The sequence below is a fragment of the Pleurodeles waltl genome, chromosome 1_1, assembly GCF_031143425.1.
Source record: "Pleurodeles waltl isolate 20211129_DDA chromosome 1_1, aPleWal1.hap1.20221129, whole genome shotgun sequence".
NCBI lineage: Eukaryota > Metazoa > Chordata > Amphibia > Caudata > Salamandridae > Pleurodeles > Pleurodeles waltl.
This window is the reverse complement of record NC_090436.1, coordinates 904,953,549-904,970,346: the sequence shown is the minus strand read 5'-3', so window position 1 is coordinate 904,970,346 and position 16,798 is coordinate 904,953,549. Positions and strand designations below refer to the sequence as shown.

Here is a 16,798-nt window from a genome sequence, read left to right as displayed (position 1 = left end):
CTGTAAGTGCTTAAAATAAATATTTTTTCCAAAAAGAGTTCCCTTGTAGACATTGTGAACCTCAGAACATTTTTCCACCTTCGGTGGCAGAAAAAACGGAACTGAAGAGAGAAGTGCTGCATGCATATCGGAGCACGGGTGAATCATGAAAGCGTATCCTGTGGGTATCGCCTTACATTTTGGAGTTGGTTACGTTTAATATCTAGGAGTAGATAGATCAGTAGTCCTATGTTTTTGGCATGAAACGTCACAAGCTGCACACGGCATGCTGGCTCCAAGATTCATGCTTGTTATATGGATGCGCATCTTTGTCGTGCGGCTTAAGGCTGTGGTTGTTTAAGTTGTTGCTGTGGCAGCGGACAGTTTCAGCAGAGTGGTTTTCTGAACTGAGAGCTCAGACTATAGGCCCTCGACACTGGGAATGCTGGAAATGCAGATGTCAAGTGCCCACCGACTCTGCTGTCCCCAGGCTACAAATGAACTGCTGCGACCTCCAGGTCGATGAGAGCTGCATGGAAAGGGAAACGGAGTGAAATGAGACGGACTAGTGGGAACAAAGAATGGTGCCAATGGGAGTGGAGAAAGGGCCCTTACCTTAATTTCCTGGTCAGTCGTGCCAGGGGAGATTTGTGAGCGTCGTCACAGCTTTATCCAGAGCAAACTTCTAAATCAGTTCATCGTGCCGGGTCTGTGTGCATCGACAACATAGATATTTCGGTTGTTACTCATTTTAGTTTGAATTACAGGGCACAGCAGAGATTTATTTTTAGTTTGAGCTAGTGTGGTTATTTTTCAACAGCATACAGTTCTAAAAATGTCTAAGCCTAGACGAGAACCTCATTACTAAACCATCGGAGGGTTACACCCTGCCAGGTCGCTTATCTCACCTGAATTACGCGGATATAATATAAAAGGCGCCAGAGCAGTGTCGGCTTCTTTCAAAGGCGACTCCGTTCACCGCCCTGCGCAGCAGCACTAGGCCAGCGATATTGGTTGCACTTAAAATTCCGAGAAAAAAAACAAAAATAGTACCCGTAGGGGATGAATAAATAAGAAATTAAATGAACTAGCAACCCCCGAGTAAAACGATAAAGATATCTTAGTAATGTAGCTGTATTTACAGAATACGCAATATGAATAAGTCTTTAAGTACTATTGGCTTGCTACTAGCTGTGGCCCCCTTTGGCCATTCGGCATGACACGTCCAGACCGTTTTTGTTGCATTGTTTTTTATATTGATGGTCATAAAATTACGAGTTTCTCTTCACTCTCCCTTAACACACCTGGGTTCAGCTAGCCCTCTCACCTACATGAATGGAAAAATGATCAAACATTCCTCTTCGGCTGCTAGGGAAGTAGTGCTTTTAGGCACTATTTTCAGTTCATGGGAGAAGTGCTTTGTGATTGCACTAAGGTATGATCCTTTCCTCTTTCGAAGTTTGCATTTAATTATTCGGCTCACCTCGTTCATGCCACAAGAAAGATTAACCCTATCTCACTGATTGTTCGTACTCTAATTTGGCTGTTGTATTGGAGTGTGTGTTTAAGGTAAAGCCTTCGCCCCCAAAAGTCTCTAACTATTCTCCTATTTAGTGGGTCTACTTACTATGTGGAGACCTGTCAGCCTTAGGGTGGTCAACCCCCCCCCCCCCCCCCCAAACCAACTTTTTGCCTCTTTCCCTTCCTTTTTACTTATTGTTGGCCTTATGACGGTGTGTGCTTTACCAGTGCTAAAGTGCTTATGTTCACTCCCTTAAACATGTTAAAATTTGCTTACACCTAATTACCACATTCAAATTGCTTATAAGGCCCTTGTAGAGTTGTATACCATATACCCAGCGCATGCTAGTGGGCCTGCAGCACTTATTGTTCCACCCTCTTAAGTAACCCCTTAAAACGGTGGTTCCCAACCTTTTGGTTACTGTGGACCCTCACTTTAACTTTAATGGAACCCAGGGACCCCCACGGAATCATCATGGGAATCCAGGGACCCCCGCCTGAGTCACTACTGGAAGCTGGGGACCTAATTTGTCAATATTTGTTAATATTTTTTTAATTTTCTAGGCTCTCGCGGACCCCCTGAGAAGGCTTGGCGGACTCCCAGGGGTCCCCGGACCACAGGTTGGGAACCACTGCCTTAAAACATGTCCAAGGCCTGTCATTGTGGCCTGAATGCAGTTTTAAACTGTCAATTCAGATTGGTAATTTAAACCCCTACCAAACATTAAATTCCCCTTTTACTGCATATGTGGCACCGCCAGGATAGGCCCTCGATAGCCCATAAGGCAGAGTGTCTTTTAATTAAAAGGCTGGACAATGTGATTTTAAGTTTGATATGTTCTGGAAGAGAAAAACTCCTAAATTCGTTTTTCATTACTTTGAAGCCTACCAGTCCCATAGGATAACATTTGGTTGCCCTATTACTGTAAGTAATTAGGAGCAGTTAGGCATTTCAAGTTTGGTATTTATGAAATTGTAATTAAAAATCCTCTTTAATGGTAAAGTGCAGATTTAAAATAATAATTTTGAAAATACAACATTTAGAAAGTTGCCGTTTTCCTGCCCTTTTGCTGTTTGGTGCCTGCAGCATGTCCTCGGTCAACATGACTGAGTGTAGTTTGCAGTTGGACTTTGTAAATTCCTCCCAGACAGTCACGCAATAGAGTGGTTAGGTATGCCTGAATGGGCGGGCCATCGACTGGCAGGATGGGGGGGGGGGGGCAGCACTGGCCAAGGCCCACTTGCAACAGAATAGGCTATGCTCTGTCTTCACACAAAGGGCTTGTCCCTGGAGCCTGCATGGAGCCAGGGCAGGGGAGTCAGGAAATTCGAAGCACTTCAAAGAGGAGCCTTTAGAAACCTCTTATATCAACGAAGGCACCATGTATAAAACAAGGACCCTCATATCCACTCTTTAGTTCACTTTCTGGGCCTGGGGAAGGACTCTCAAAGGACTGCCTGCTGCTGTGGGTTTCAGAGGATTGCCGTGCTGAACCTGGAAGCTCTGCTTTGTTATCCGAACTCTGCCTTAAACTGTCAGAGGCCTGCCCCCCTGCTTGAGCCCTACATCATCACCGGCTAGTTTGCTAACTTCCTGTTCAGAACCTTAGGGACAGAAAATGCTCCCACCATCTTGAGCCTCCACCTGGACCTAGCCTGAGTGAGTACTAACCAAAAGTGGTGCCCCTTCAGTCTTGGACCCATGGTGGTGGTGCTAAAGCTAGCCAGATTCCAAAATTGTAAACGTAAGATTTGTTTTTGGCTGAAAACTGTTCTGAGAACCAAGAGAAGACCGGGACCAACCTGCTCATCTATCTGCAGGATGTGCCTCACTAGTTGGCCTGACATTGTGGCAGCTCCAGCTACTTTCTTCTCCATAGCAGAAAATCCTGTTCAGCGGTCCTTCGCCAAAAGCATATCCCACCTCCTGGAACTCTTGTCTGCTACACCCTCCGGTCTTGTCTCACTGGAGATTTTCAACTTTTCAAAAAAGAAACTGAGTCCGAATATAAAAATCTTCACCCCACTTTGTCAAGTGACTCCCCAACTATGACACTCTTCGGTGCTACTTGAAGCCTTGTCCTGCTGAACTTAACTCTCTCAGAACATTTTCTTCTGAATTGCTCCTAAGTCTGAATGTAAGCAATGATCAGGCCAAATCGACTCCTTGCATCGTTCAATAGCGGTCGGCCATATTTTTTTGGTCTTGTTTGACAAGATGTCTGCGGTTGATGCTTTGAATTTTTTTTTTTTTTTTTTTTTTTGGTGCTAGTTTTTTAAAATTTATAACTGATTACATTTTTGTCCTTTTCTTTTTGTGTCATTGTATTAGCATTAATTCTATTTTTCTTAATTGGTGGGATTTTTTTTTTGTGTTGTGCTTTCACTTTATTACTTTGTGTGCTGCATAATACTTTACACATTGCCTTCAAGTTAAGAAGTTAAGCCTGACTGCCATTGTACACAGCTACGAAGGGTTAAGCACAGGGTTAATTTAGTGATTTTTGTGGTTCATCCTGACCGGGATTGTGGCGTTTCCTTGAACAGGGGTTACCCCACTTCAACCAGCAACCCAGTTTCTCACCCCTTTTCAAGTTTTATTTACAAAGACGGTATCCTGGTAGCATTACGCCATTACCATTCCGCCTTGTATCTCTGACCCCACATGCAATCAAGTGTGCTTTTTTCCTCCCATAGCACGCCATATTATTATTTTTTTCTTTAAATTCTTGCTTGTCAGTACTTATCCTACTTTTTGGCAGTGGAGTTGGCAAGATAGACTTTAATATGTATTTAACTAATTTGTCGTTTTGGGTGCTACACAAGCTTTACTTAATGTTCTTTGATAGTTTATTTTCGTTTCTCAGTTCATGGTAACAGTTGGCTTTTAACCAGGGTAGTCTTGAGGCATTCTATTTATTCCCTCGGCAAAGGAACCTCAAATTGTTCTTGAAGAACTGCTTCTTTTTATGCTTTTCCCAACCGGTATCACGTCTATCTTTGTGGTGGTGTTCATCCTTTAGTGAGGCTGAAGCTATAGAAATACATCATACAAAAGAATAATCTTATTACGCCTTCTGACACTGAAACGTCCTTGTGGTTTTCCGCCGGGGCCGTTTGTTGGAAGCCTTTGTGCAAACACGCGTTGACGTGGTGGTGGCTGTTTCCGTGAGCTGCTGGCAGCACAGGTGTAAAGCGCTGCCCCTTGCCCGTTGCCCAGGGTTATTGGACTTTAACAGCTATCCTGGCCGTGCATTTAGCAAATGTTTGTCGTAGAAGGGTTTTAAAAAAAAAAAAAAAACGCTCACAGCGGCGGATAACTTCCGGTCCACCCTTGACAACAAAACATTTTTTTTTTAAATTTAATTAACGAAGCAGATAGGGCGGGATGAGGGGAAAATAGTGTAACTTCTTTTATCGAAAGAAGGATAGTGAATGAAAATGTGGGCCGGCGAAACGGCCTGGAACTGACACCAGGTCAAAAAAAGGTTATTGGCAGTGTCAGCAGCATCCGGGATGGGAAAACAATGAAAGGGGGCCCGTTTACAAGAATATTTTGTCTTCTACGTGCATATTGCTGATCATTAACGTCGGTAGCATCCGGATGATTGCTCGTGCGGCAACCAGTCTCCGAAATGAGATAAACATACCACCCACAAGCCTGGGTAGCCCAAGCAAAGGACTCCAATTCACTTAAACAAAATCTGAATAGTTACGCTATTTGTGCTTTTCTACATGTTTAGATTTTTTTCATTTTATTCCCAAATTGCAAACCTCCGTTGTTGTTGTACTCTACTATTTCCACAGTTCACTGCTTGTTTGCAATGTCTTTCTTTTCCTCTGTGGTTTACCACTCAGCCCCAACTCTTGTGCTTCTCCCTTTATCCTGCTTTTCATCATAAATGTATGAATTGAGTGGTTTTTTCTTTGATCCCATGTCAATTTGTTTATTCTTTTAACTATTCTCTGTTTCCTGCTACTATTCTTGGGTCTCCCCAGTGGCCTTGAGTGCAGACCCTATAACCTCGCCCTCCGACGTGTAATTTGTCCTAGTTGTAAAGTCTCTGCACACATTCTGCACAGACAACCTTGAGTCAAGCCCCCTCTTACCCTCTGCTTTCCTTGCAGATGGCACACATTCCACCCCATAACTAGATCTCGAATGTCACCGCAACCCCCGTGACAATCTCCTAGGCAAAATCTAACATCTGCTACTTGTTTGGTGGCTGCTTCCTTTAACCCTGTTACTGACCAATACCCGCGGTCTTGTACTGGACCATTTTCGATGCAAGGTCTGGCTAATGCTAGTTCTGTGCTCCACTGCTTGCCCTTGTAAAGGGGCGGATGGGAGGGGTGGGGGCAATATCCCAAATAACTTGCTTCACACCAGAAATAGCTTCAGCTGTCTGGATAGCTGTGGGCTGCTGGAGTTGTTGGGAACATTACGGAATGGAATGGGACATTAATTCCTTGGGGTATCTGCAGAGTTGGACTGCTACACAAATCAGGCCCAGGCACCAAAATAAAAGTGGCCCTTACTAGTGAAGCTAATAGCTAAAAAAAAGTTGTAACATCAGAGAAATCAACAGTCAAAGCTGGCCCATATGGCCACAAACCGTCCTGATCTGTCAGGCTGATTTCCTTATAGGATGAAAAGGCCAGCTACCTTCCATTCCTTAGTGTTTATTTTCCAGGCCCTGCAGAACCTTCTAAGGTTTATGTATGTAGATTTGTAAAGTGCATGGCTAACCTGGGGCCTCTCACCGTTAGGTGAGATAGAACAGGTTAATCAGCAGAGCAAAGTGAGGTTCTATACCAGGTTTATTGTGGAACGAGCCAGGCTTAGACCAGTTTTGTGAACCTTGGTTTCTCATCCAGAAGCTGCAACTCCAGGGACATGGAGTTCCAAAGTTTGGGAACTAGCTATGCAAAAGATCTTCCTCCCCATCTAGCTCTCTGAATCTTTGGAATATTCAGAAGACGACTCGTAGAGGATCAAAGAGGTCTGGTTGGAAAGTATGGGGAAATAAGATCTGATTCTCAAGGGGCCCTTAATGCTCGGTGTCTGGCATAGGGATTTTAATTTAATTCTGACTTCTGTAGGTAGCCAGTGTAATGGCTTTCATAGCTTATTTCACTGTTTTGCATCACCCTTAAGCTAAAATGAAACCCAAAAGGGTGGAAGCCATTACGCTTTTTAAATAGACTTTTCACGTAAGCATATTTTGTTTTATTCTCGTGTTTGCTTCAGATTGTTTCCTAAAGTCTTTTATTTTGGATCTGACCTAAAGACTCATGCTTTCAACAAAATAAAAATACATATGCAGTCAGCCTTCCATTAGTCTGTTCCACTGTCATTACCTCTTTCTTTCCGCCCTCTACGAGTGCTTTTAATGCGCAGTTACTGTCCAATACCGAGTACCTGCACTTCTTTAATTTGACAGGGAGAGCACCTGCACTTCTCTGCACTGGTGCAATACATTTAATTTGAGAGTACTGGCACTTCTCAGAAGCCAGCAGGTACTCTAGAACAGTGGTTCCCTACCTGTGGTCCAGGGACCCCTCATGCTTCATCAGGGGGAGTCTGCAACTGTTTCAAAAACTAAAATAATATTAACGGATTAGGACCCAAGATTTCACTAATGACTCAGTGGAGGGGTCCTCGGATTCCAATAGTGATTCAGCTGGGGTCCACAGAAGTCAAAAGGTAGGGAACCATTGCTGTAGAAAGTGAGTACCCGCACATCTAGATTTTAATTTAAAGCACTGCCCACTACAGCATACCAAAGGGGAAATGGGTCAACACACCCTAGCTATCGGCACTCTGCATATTGCTTATGCACATGTGTTCATCCTCCTAAAAAGTAATCTGCTTCATTGTCCTGTCCGATGTGCCAATCTCTGCTTTAACTAAATGTTGGGTTTTTTTGTGTTTTTTTAAAAATAAATTTATTTTAGTAGTGGGTCATTTTTTATTTCTTTAGTAAACACGAGAGGCCATGTTTAGGCAGTGATAGCTTTACTTTTTATTACTTATGGACTTTTAATGGAGAAGGTACATGCTTGCAAAAATATACATCCATTAAATGTAGGCTTGCCAGGGTCCGGCCTATTAGATTTGCTAACGCTTGTTTAGATTGATAGGTCTTAGTAAAAGGACAAGGTCTTTGGAGTGCATTATGTTATACGAAAGTAACAATACTTCTTGAACTCAGTTTTTAGTTGTACATGTGGTAAGTGGGCATTGCAGAAGGAATGCAAATATTGAACAACATCTAGATGGTGGCGTTTGTGTTTCTTATTTATGCAGCGCACACCACAGAGCAAATTGCAGCTAAATGTCTATTTAGCTTAGAACGTCACTTACTCTGGCATGACTGAGGAAAGTGCATGATGCAACTGTGAGATACAAATCCACACCGTCCTAGAGAGGGAACAAACCCTCTACTGATTGCGTACGAAGGCTCCTACCGATCTATTCTGAATGAAGGTTGCTTGGATAATAATGTCAACTGGACTTTGTAGTCCACAACCTGAAGCTCTGGAACAAAGTACATTTATAATCTCCTTGTGATGCAAAGATTGTGGAGCTTCGCTTCTCCTTTGGAACGCTATTCAGCAGCTCAGGGCTACTATTCCTCGGTCTGCCCTAATACCTGGAAGGTCCATTCCTCGTAGAGACTCTTGCCAGGGGCGTTCCTTGGAAGCCGGTGAAACCTGAATCGTAAGGGGTCTCTTGCCCTATTCAGTCATGCTCTCCACACAATTCCTCAAAATTATTCAAAGCAGGCTACAGACTGACCTATGCATCCACATTGTAAGTCACACACATTTAGCAGCCTGGCACTGCACACAGTTGTCACTATGCACCCTTATTGATGGGGAAGGCTCCCTTTTCACTGCCATGTAAGGAGACAAATGGGTCCACACAAGAAGAGCATTCACACATGCAGAGCGTTCACTGAACTAATATCTCCTCTCTGATCTAGTCTTTACATTCACCTCTCCATTTACAGATAAAAGAAGCAATGACCGTAGAACAGCCGTCACTCGAGGTCTGAAAGGGTTGGGTTAGATCTAACAAAGAACGCTGTCTCCCTGTGTGGTTAGTTTTTCACGTTCCTATATACCCTTTCTCCCTAGTCCTGCTGTACAGTCATGAGTTAATCCTTCATTTAAGACTTGGCTTTATTTTTGGTTCTTGGTCACTTGTCATTTTATTTAGACCATGAATCTTCGATCCATGCTTAAGTTAACAATGCACGTAGGCTATATAGCTAGGGAATCACTTTACAAGCTGAACTAGCCAGTGGGCTAGGGAGGAAAATCCAACAGGTACAAACCATGGCTACAAAATACACAGGCTTTTTTTTATTTCAGACAAATCGTTTGTATCCTCTACTACCGGGATTTTAGGGTTCAGGAAAATGTCTGTACCGAATTGTTGTTCTGTGCATGGCTGAGGGCAGAGCTATTTGTGTAGACGTAAAGGTGATATTTTCATGTAGGATGGTAGCACATGAAAGCATTCCCGCAGTAGTTTGGGTTAGAACCGTCTGCAGGTAGGAGTCGTTTTATTATGTTCAGATTTTTTTGGATCACGGAGTCTTACTTACATATGAAACCGCATTTTGTTTACCATGTTTAGACACGAGTACACCAGTACACTTGAAGGAATGAAGGTTAACTGAGCTGGTGACATCAATCTGTCAGATGTGCCCATTATGTCACATTGATCTATTGTCTATTGAGGAGACTAGAGTAAATCAGCAGAAGGTGCGTGGCTCTTAAGCCCAATCAGGTGCCTTGTTGAGCCCACAGATCTGAAACCATCCCAAGGTAACCTTTGCGCACAGCCTTTGTTAGAGCCTCCACAATACAGTCTTGGTGGGGCACAGGCACCCATCTTCATGGTCTTACATGGTTGAGGGGTTTCTGTGAGCCCACCAGGAGGGCGAGTTTTTGGACAAATTACGTTTTCAAATAAGGCCAATATCTTGAGTCTCCTGGGACATAGCCCCAAAATCTTAAACAGCAAGTGGGCTTTCCAGCCACACTCAAATTCAGTTGCGTCCATCCCGTAATGATCCCACTTTTGGAGAACTCCAGTCCTGTCATATCTACATGCCAAAAGTGTATGTGTAATCTTTTGTCTAAATGCTGTAATGAGCCAACTCATTTAGTTGAACCTTTTTAATTGAACCTTTTTTGTTGCTGTACTGATTAACTCATGAAGTTACCTGATCTCTAATGAATGCAGTAGCCTGTTTGGTTAAGGGACATTTTCATTTAACTCAAACAAGGCGCAGAAGCCGATTAAGCTAAAGTACAACCTGTTTTTATTTATTTTTATTTTTTTATTTTTTACGTCACATGTATTTCCTATTGCATGAAGAATATAGGTCTCAAATTAATTAAATGAGCACCTTTGGTTGATAAGGGTTTCAGAGTAAGACTAGAATATTTGTTCATTACTGAGTAGTCTGGCTTACTTATGTTTTGTACAAGGAAACACTTATAATGTATAATGATGGCTTACTTTTTTTCACACACCTTAATGCACATTCAGGGTGAAGCTCCTCTCCCAGTGGTCAGTTTCCTGGTTATCAAGATCTCTGGTCTTTTGAGCTACTTTGATGACAGCTAGCCCCTAACCCCTCATTTACTATGCTGCATCTGGCAGCACGGACATATTCCCATTTGTTGTCTGCTGATGAGATTTGCTGTGCCATTCTCAGAGCTGTCCCTGCTGGGTGATTAATGGGCATCTGTGTCATAGACTAAAAACGTATGCTAGCTTGTCCCCTGCTTAGACTTTCTGGACGACACTGAATTTACAAACATCTGTTTTGCAAATGAAATGTATTTTTCACATTGCAAAGGTCCCAGCACAATCGGGTCCTTAAAAGTTGCTGATTAAATGAGATGGAAATCTTGATTTCCTCCGCTTAGTTTCTTGCTGATTAGTAGAGATTTTGTTGGGCATACTTTCATTGTAGCCAAACTAAGGTCTTTTCCTCAACCCCATAATTATAATCTTCTCAATTTGCCTTTGCCTTTTTTGTCTTTAGGACTGTTTCACCAACGTAAGTACAAGAAGGGGGATGTGGTGTGTATATATATATATTTATTTTTCAACATACACGAACGTCCTTTACGTGCATTGTAATTTGGTGCTTGTGCATATGTGAGTGGCATTATGGTAACCAATAAATAATTCAGCTGTTCTGTTTTTCTGCACCTCTGGCAACAATTATAGAAGGTGGAATCTGCATAAGCTTTTGGGTGTGGTATTCTTCTTGTCTCAGGGTAAGAAATTAACTGACTTAGGGGGTTTTACAACTTTGGAGGAGGTGTTAATCCGTCCCTAAAGTGACGGATATACCACCAGCCGTATTACGAGACCATTATATCCTATGGAACTCGTAATACGGCTGGTGGTATATCCGTCACTTTTGGGATGGATTAACACCTCCTCCAAAGTTGTAATAACCCCCTTAGTGTCTACTTGAGTTGATTTTCTTGATCAAGAACCCTGCATTGATGGAATCTGATTCTACATACAGGATCTTCCTCGAAGATATCCAGGCTAGTCCTGTTCAAAGTAGGGAAACTTTGCCTTTCTTCATGTGCCCTTTATTGAGATCATCGTTGTTTCGATTCAGTTTTTGCTCAATTTGTTTAGTAAATTTTACTGCCTGTGTACTAAGTTTAAGACTGGAGCGTGATTTTGGTATGCTGTGTTGTAAAATGTTTGTGCCAAGTTAGTATCTGTATACATCTTTAGCTTAATGATTATTCATTACTATTTTGTTCTTTTAGTGTCTCCCCATTGGGAGCTCACCTTTGAGAGAACTAGTAGTTTAGCCCGTAGCAATAAGGCTCCCTATGATTTGTACTGTGTACATGTTCACACAATCTTCCTCAGCACATTGGATTACATGGAGGATGCTGCATCTTTTTTTAATCAAACGTTAGTGTGTGGTGTGTCCTAGCAACCGAAAATTGGGAGATTGTCGGCATGGACTGTAGCTTTTTTGAGTTTGGGTTCTTCCTCACGTTTGAGATCAACGATGCTAATACAAGTGTGCAACCATGGGGTAGTACTTATTATTGGGTACACTATCACCAATGGGTTAGTAACATGTTACTTATTTACTAAATGGTGAAATATTTCAGAGGCTCGCAGTAGGAACCTGAACTTTTTCAGAAAAGTCTGCCTTTTAAATTGATATTAAAGGTGGGATTTGTCAGTTTGTGGGACTGAAGCAGTGGAACGTTATTTGATTAACTTTAGGTTACCAGTGACTAAGTAGATCTGTCTTTTTGGCCCTGATTCACAAAGGTAAGTTGGATTTTGTGTAAGTTTGCAAATTTATTGAAATTCACTAAGAAATTTACAGAGTAGTAACCTTACTGCTCTATATCTTTTTATGTGTTTGTCTCCTTTATGAGTAGAGAGGCTCCGCAGTTGTAACAATACTACTATTAAAATTCTATTCTGAACTGTAATAAATTATAGACTTACAAAAAAGTCTGTTTACTTTGGTAATCAGGGCTTAAGTGTCTGCAGACCTGTATCCAATCTACATCCCCATACACAGATTCTAAAGGATACTAATATTTTAGTTGAGTCCAGGAAAACTGTAAACGGAGAATTACAGTTAAATTAACCTGTAAGTCTTAGCTTGGTCTGCCCTAGCAGTTGGATTACCCAGGAAAGAACTATATATGTATTAACAATTGATTTTCTTTTTTTAACCTTAATATTTTCTGACGAGTTGCTGCTTAGCTTGCCTAAGCTTGTTTATGTTTTCAAATAGTCCTTTCTCGGTCCACGCTTCATTGGTAATAATGGTCTGTGTTTTATTAGAGTACATTCTGTTTTAAAAAAATAGCAAACAAATTGACAGTGCACACCGACATTGCTCCATTGCACAAAGTGAAACGTATCATTTTAATGTTTTCTGTAAAAATAAAAAGATTCGTAGGAGTGGCATCTTTGATTAAAGTTTTTTGTGTTGAAGCTCTGCGGCTCTTGGTTGACTGTGCCTTGCATGTGGTCCATTTGTAAATGCACGTTTCCTAATCCCGTGTTATTGGGATATTATTTATAAACGTACCTTCGGTGCAGAAAAATCGCAAAAGTGCAAGGTTTTGTTTTTAAATCCTTATCCGGTGAATGCTATTTTAAGATTTATTGGTAATGCTAAATACATCTTCCATGTGTACTTCTGTTAATAGGTAACTAATGCCGAATGCAAACACTTTCACTTAATCTTTGTTTTTTCCCTTTTCCTCTGCTAGGTTAATACTTGGTCTCCTTCTACCATGTGAGCAGCCTCATGTGAGGTGCACTGAAAACCTTTCCAGGACAATCACTGTGGCGGGGCGTTATTTCACCATTCGGACTACAGACAACATCTGAAATGCTGCAAAGAAAATGTCGTCATTGTCAGCTGAAACGTTGCAAGTATCTCTTAGTGGCTGCCTTTACTCTTCTGACTCTCTCAGTTGTAAAAATTCACCAACATGCGTCGCTTGTGGACCATAGCCAATTGGAGCTAAGAGAAGACCATCCCAACAGTGCTGTGAACTGCAAGGCTATCTTAAGGGGCGACACCGAGGCCATTGCACAAGCCAAACTTGAAACCTTGAAGGTGTCCTTCAGGAATCGGCCAAGGCTCACCACAGATGACTATATCAACATGACACGAGAGTGCAACTCCTTTATAAGGTCCCGCAAGTATGTCCTGCAGCCACTGAGCAAGGAGGAAGCTGCTTTCCCTATTGCATACTCAATTGTTGTTCATCACAAAGTAGATATGTTTGAAAAGCTTTTGCGTATCATCTATGCCCCACAGAATTATTACTGCATTCACGTGGACAAGAAAGCCCCAGAATCCTTCTTGGCTGCAGTAAGTGCTATATCTTCTTGCTTTGAAAATGTTTTTCTGGCAAGCCAGATGGAGAGTGTGGTGTACGCCTCCTGGACCAGGGTGCAGGCGGACATAAACTGCATGAAGGACCTGCATCAGAGAAGTGCCAAGTGGAAGTACTTGATAAACCTTTGCGGCATGGATTTCCCAATTAAAACCAACCTCGAAATGGTGGAGAAACTGAAAGCTTTGAAGGGTGAGAACAGCCTTGAGAGTGAAAGAATGCCTTCAAATAAAGAGTGGAGATGGAGAAAGCATCACGAAATCATTGATGGAAAAATCAAAAGCGCAGGAGCTGAGAAGGAAGCTCCTCCTTTCGGGATGCCTGTCTTGTCCGGCAGCGCCTATTTTGTCCTCAGCAGAAGATTTGTCGAGTATACCTTGAAAGATGAGAAAATCCTTACATTTTTTGAATGGGCAAAAGACACTTATAGTCCAGATGAATACCTGTGGGCTTCTATACAGCGATTTCCTGAAGCTCCAGGCTACCTTCCCAATAATGAGAAATATGATGTTTCTGATATGAATTCCATTGCCAGGTTTGTAAAGTGGCATTACTTTGAAGGGGACGTATCTAAGGGAGCTCCGTACCCACACTGCAGCGGGGTTCATGTCCGATCAATTTGTGTGTTTGGCGCCGGGGACCTGAACTGGATGCTCCGAACACACCACCTGTTTGCCAATAAGTTTGATACAGACGTGGACCCTTTTGCAATACAGTGCCTGGAGGAATATTTAAGGGAAAAAGCTCTGTATTACCAAACCTAGGAGTGTACTGTTCACACTAATGGTAATAGTACTATTTATTACATCCTGCCTTGTCTCACAAGTTAATGTGGGTTTCAAATGGTGTAATGCCATAGGACACAGAGAGATGATGAGCGTTTTTTATTTATTTGGACATCATTTATTAAACAATGTGGCTCTCTGGTGAAGAAAGTGAGAGGGACATGCTGCGGAACTTGAACTGTACAATTTTGCAATGTTTTCTAGATCACTCCTGTTATTCTTTCCAAAGATCTGCACATAATGAAACCAAACATGTTTGTGTAATTCCTTACATTCAGAAGGCTGCGTTTGTCTGCAACAGTCTGTTAAGAGGTCCTAATCAAATGCTGGCTGAGCTAGTTTTGCACAGTTGTTTCGAATGTCTAAAAAGCACTGACAATAAATATTGAATACATTTGCTATGTCTTTTTTTTTATTTATTTTTTATTTTTTATTAAATCAAGGAACCTAAAGAAATGTAATGTAGGAATGTTCTTTTCTAGTCAGACTACTTTGCAGCAACTTTAGATACATTAACACAACACTTAGTAGAACAGTATTAATAATAGTATAATAGTTAGCTAAACTAGATTAATAAATCAAACTCGTGTTCCTCATCCATGGCACTACGATTGGCAAAGTTGTGCACAAGACGACAGAGCAGATTACACAGTAACAGACCAGTACAAATTAGGTGCAAACTGTAGGACATGCCCCAAGCATTGCTTCAGCACCTCGTCAAGTGTAGTAAGCGCTCTATGAATTTAATCATAACAATATAATACACAAACTTTTAAAAATCAGCCCCCAGGATTTGCAGATTTTCCCACTCATAAGTATACATTTCACTTACGCCATTCCTAGTGATTGTCCGGGTAAGTACAGAGGAGGAGGGGCCTTATATTGTAATATATATTTCCAGAAAGACTCCTGGGAAAATATTTTAAATTCTCACAAAATCAGAAATCGAAGATGGAAATTCACAATGCTTATTACATATGCATTGTAATATTTATATATTTCATATAACAGTCAAGAGGAACTACACTGGAACAACACCCTCGCTCTTAATTAGGGTCGAGCGTGCAAGCGCTCTAGCCTGTTGTAATTTCTCGGTGGGCCCTCTCTTGCTATTCATTCTTTGTTGTGCTCCTCTTAAATGCTTCATTTTTATTGGTGCATTTCGTGAAATGTCCCTCTTGTGTGCTGAGTTCCCTCCCAGGCGATCATTTTTATTGGCCATTACACTAGGTCACGCTTCACCATGTTACAGCACGTGATGGCTTCGCCTCTGGTTTTGGTTTGCCTTTCATCCCAGCAGCGATCCTCTCTAGACTTTTCAAACAGGAAGCCAATAACACTTGCGCTTACAATCATGGTGGCTGTGGCACTTTGAATCGGCTCGCTTCTGTCAACTGTTATACTTTTCATTTTCAATGTATGTGGCAAGAAAAGTCGAAAGAGAAGAATTTACACCGCTAATAGCTCTAAGTCGAGCAAACGTGAGACCCATCGCATTGCAAATGCTTGTTGTATACTGCCAGTCTTTTGTGGAGTTTTGCATAATTTCATCTTAAAACAAATCTTCCTTGCAGTGGTGTAGGTTTGGAATATCTGTAGTCCTTCCCTCCTATTGGCAACTGTTCCCATAACTTTTTATATGCACACAGCAAAGTACATTCTCGTAGCGTCTCTAATCCGTTTAGCACTCTGTAAACTAGATCTCTTGATCACATTGATATCCAATCTGAGAAGGATAGACGGAGATCCATTCAGTGTTGGTGAGAATGCTGTTCTGCACTTGCCATCTGAAACTGTTATCCAGTGTGTCTCCGAATAGATAGGGCTATTAACTTGATTCTTCAGGTTGGCATGGTCAAGTAATACAAGTTTAAAAAGACAAAAAAAATTCTAGAAAAGGCAGTGATGAAATTAGAGCCTGTTATATAGTGATAAGCAGAGGGGAGTAGGATTTCCAGACATTTCACTGCGGGCTGAACAACGACATTCTCAATGTTGTTGTTTGTACCACAGTGATAGTTTTTTTTTTTTGTTGTTGTTGGAGGAGGAGATGTGTTTCTTTCCCACCCTGTGATAGGTATTTCCCCACCTGCATCTACAGCTGTTTAATGAAGCCCTGCAGTATAGGCGATGAAATGTCCATCAGAAATATAATATTGGCACAAAGTGAGTAGGGGGGGGGCTAAAGTTATCTTGCCATTTGGGCTTTACAAATGGACACGTGGTCCTTTGGTCTTCATAGTGGCTTGAAATCCGAGGAGCATATTCTCATTTTTCGGGCACATAATACTCAGTACATCAAGCCCATTCGCCTAAGTAAACAAAGTAAAGTGTAGAGTGATTCCGGCAACTGTAAACTTATTATGAATCTCCTTTTAAAGTAAATCGCAACTGCAAAGTAGAAAATGGTCGGTGGGCTATTACTACGGGAGAGCAAAAAAAAGACAAATTAGGTACCACTGCTTAATTACAGCGAACAGATTTTCACCTAGACGTACAGATAATTAAAGAAAATTTACTGAGACATGGAAGCGCAGAAACTAGTGTGAAATGTTGGCTTACAGATTCTA

The 16,798-nt window shown here is 41.7% G+C and overlaps 1 protein-coding gene across 2 annotated transcripts in view; it reads left to right on the top strand.

Moving 5' to 3' along the window:
- LOC138288743 (beta-1,3-galactosyl-O-glycosyl-glycoprotein beta-1,6-N-acetylglucosaminyltransferase-like) overlaps nt 1-14,625 on the top strand; it is a 119,406-nt gene extending 104,781 nt beyond the window's left edge. For both annotated transcript variants that reach the window (XM_069230121.1, XM_069230122.1), the window contains exon 2: nt 12,808-14,625. In XM_069230121.1, coding sequence (XP_069086222.1) covers nt 12,930-14,207 — 1,278 coding nt within the window. In that variant the 5' untranslated portion in view covers nt 12,808-12,929 and the 3' untranslated portion in view covers nt 14,208-14,625. The remainder of the gene's footprint in view (nt 1-12,807) is intronic.
- Nucleotides 14,626-16,798: the final 2,173 nt, after the last annotated feature.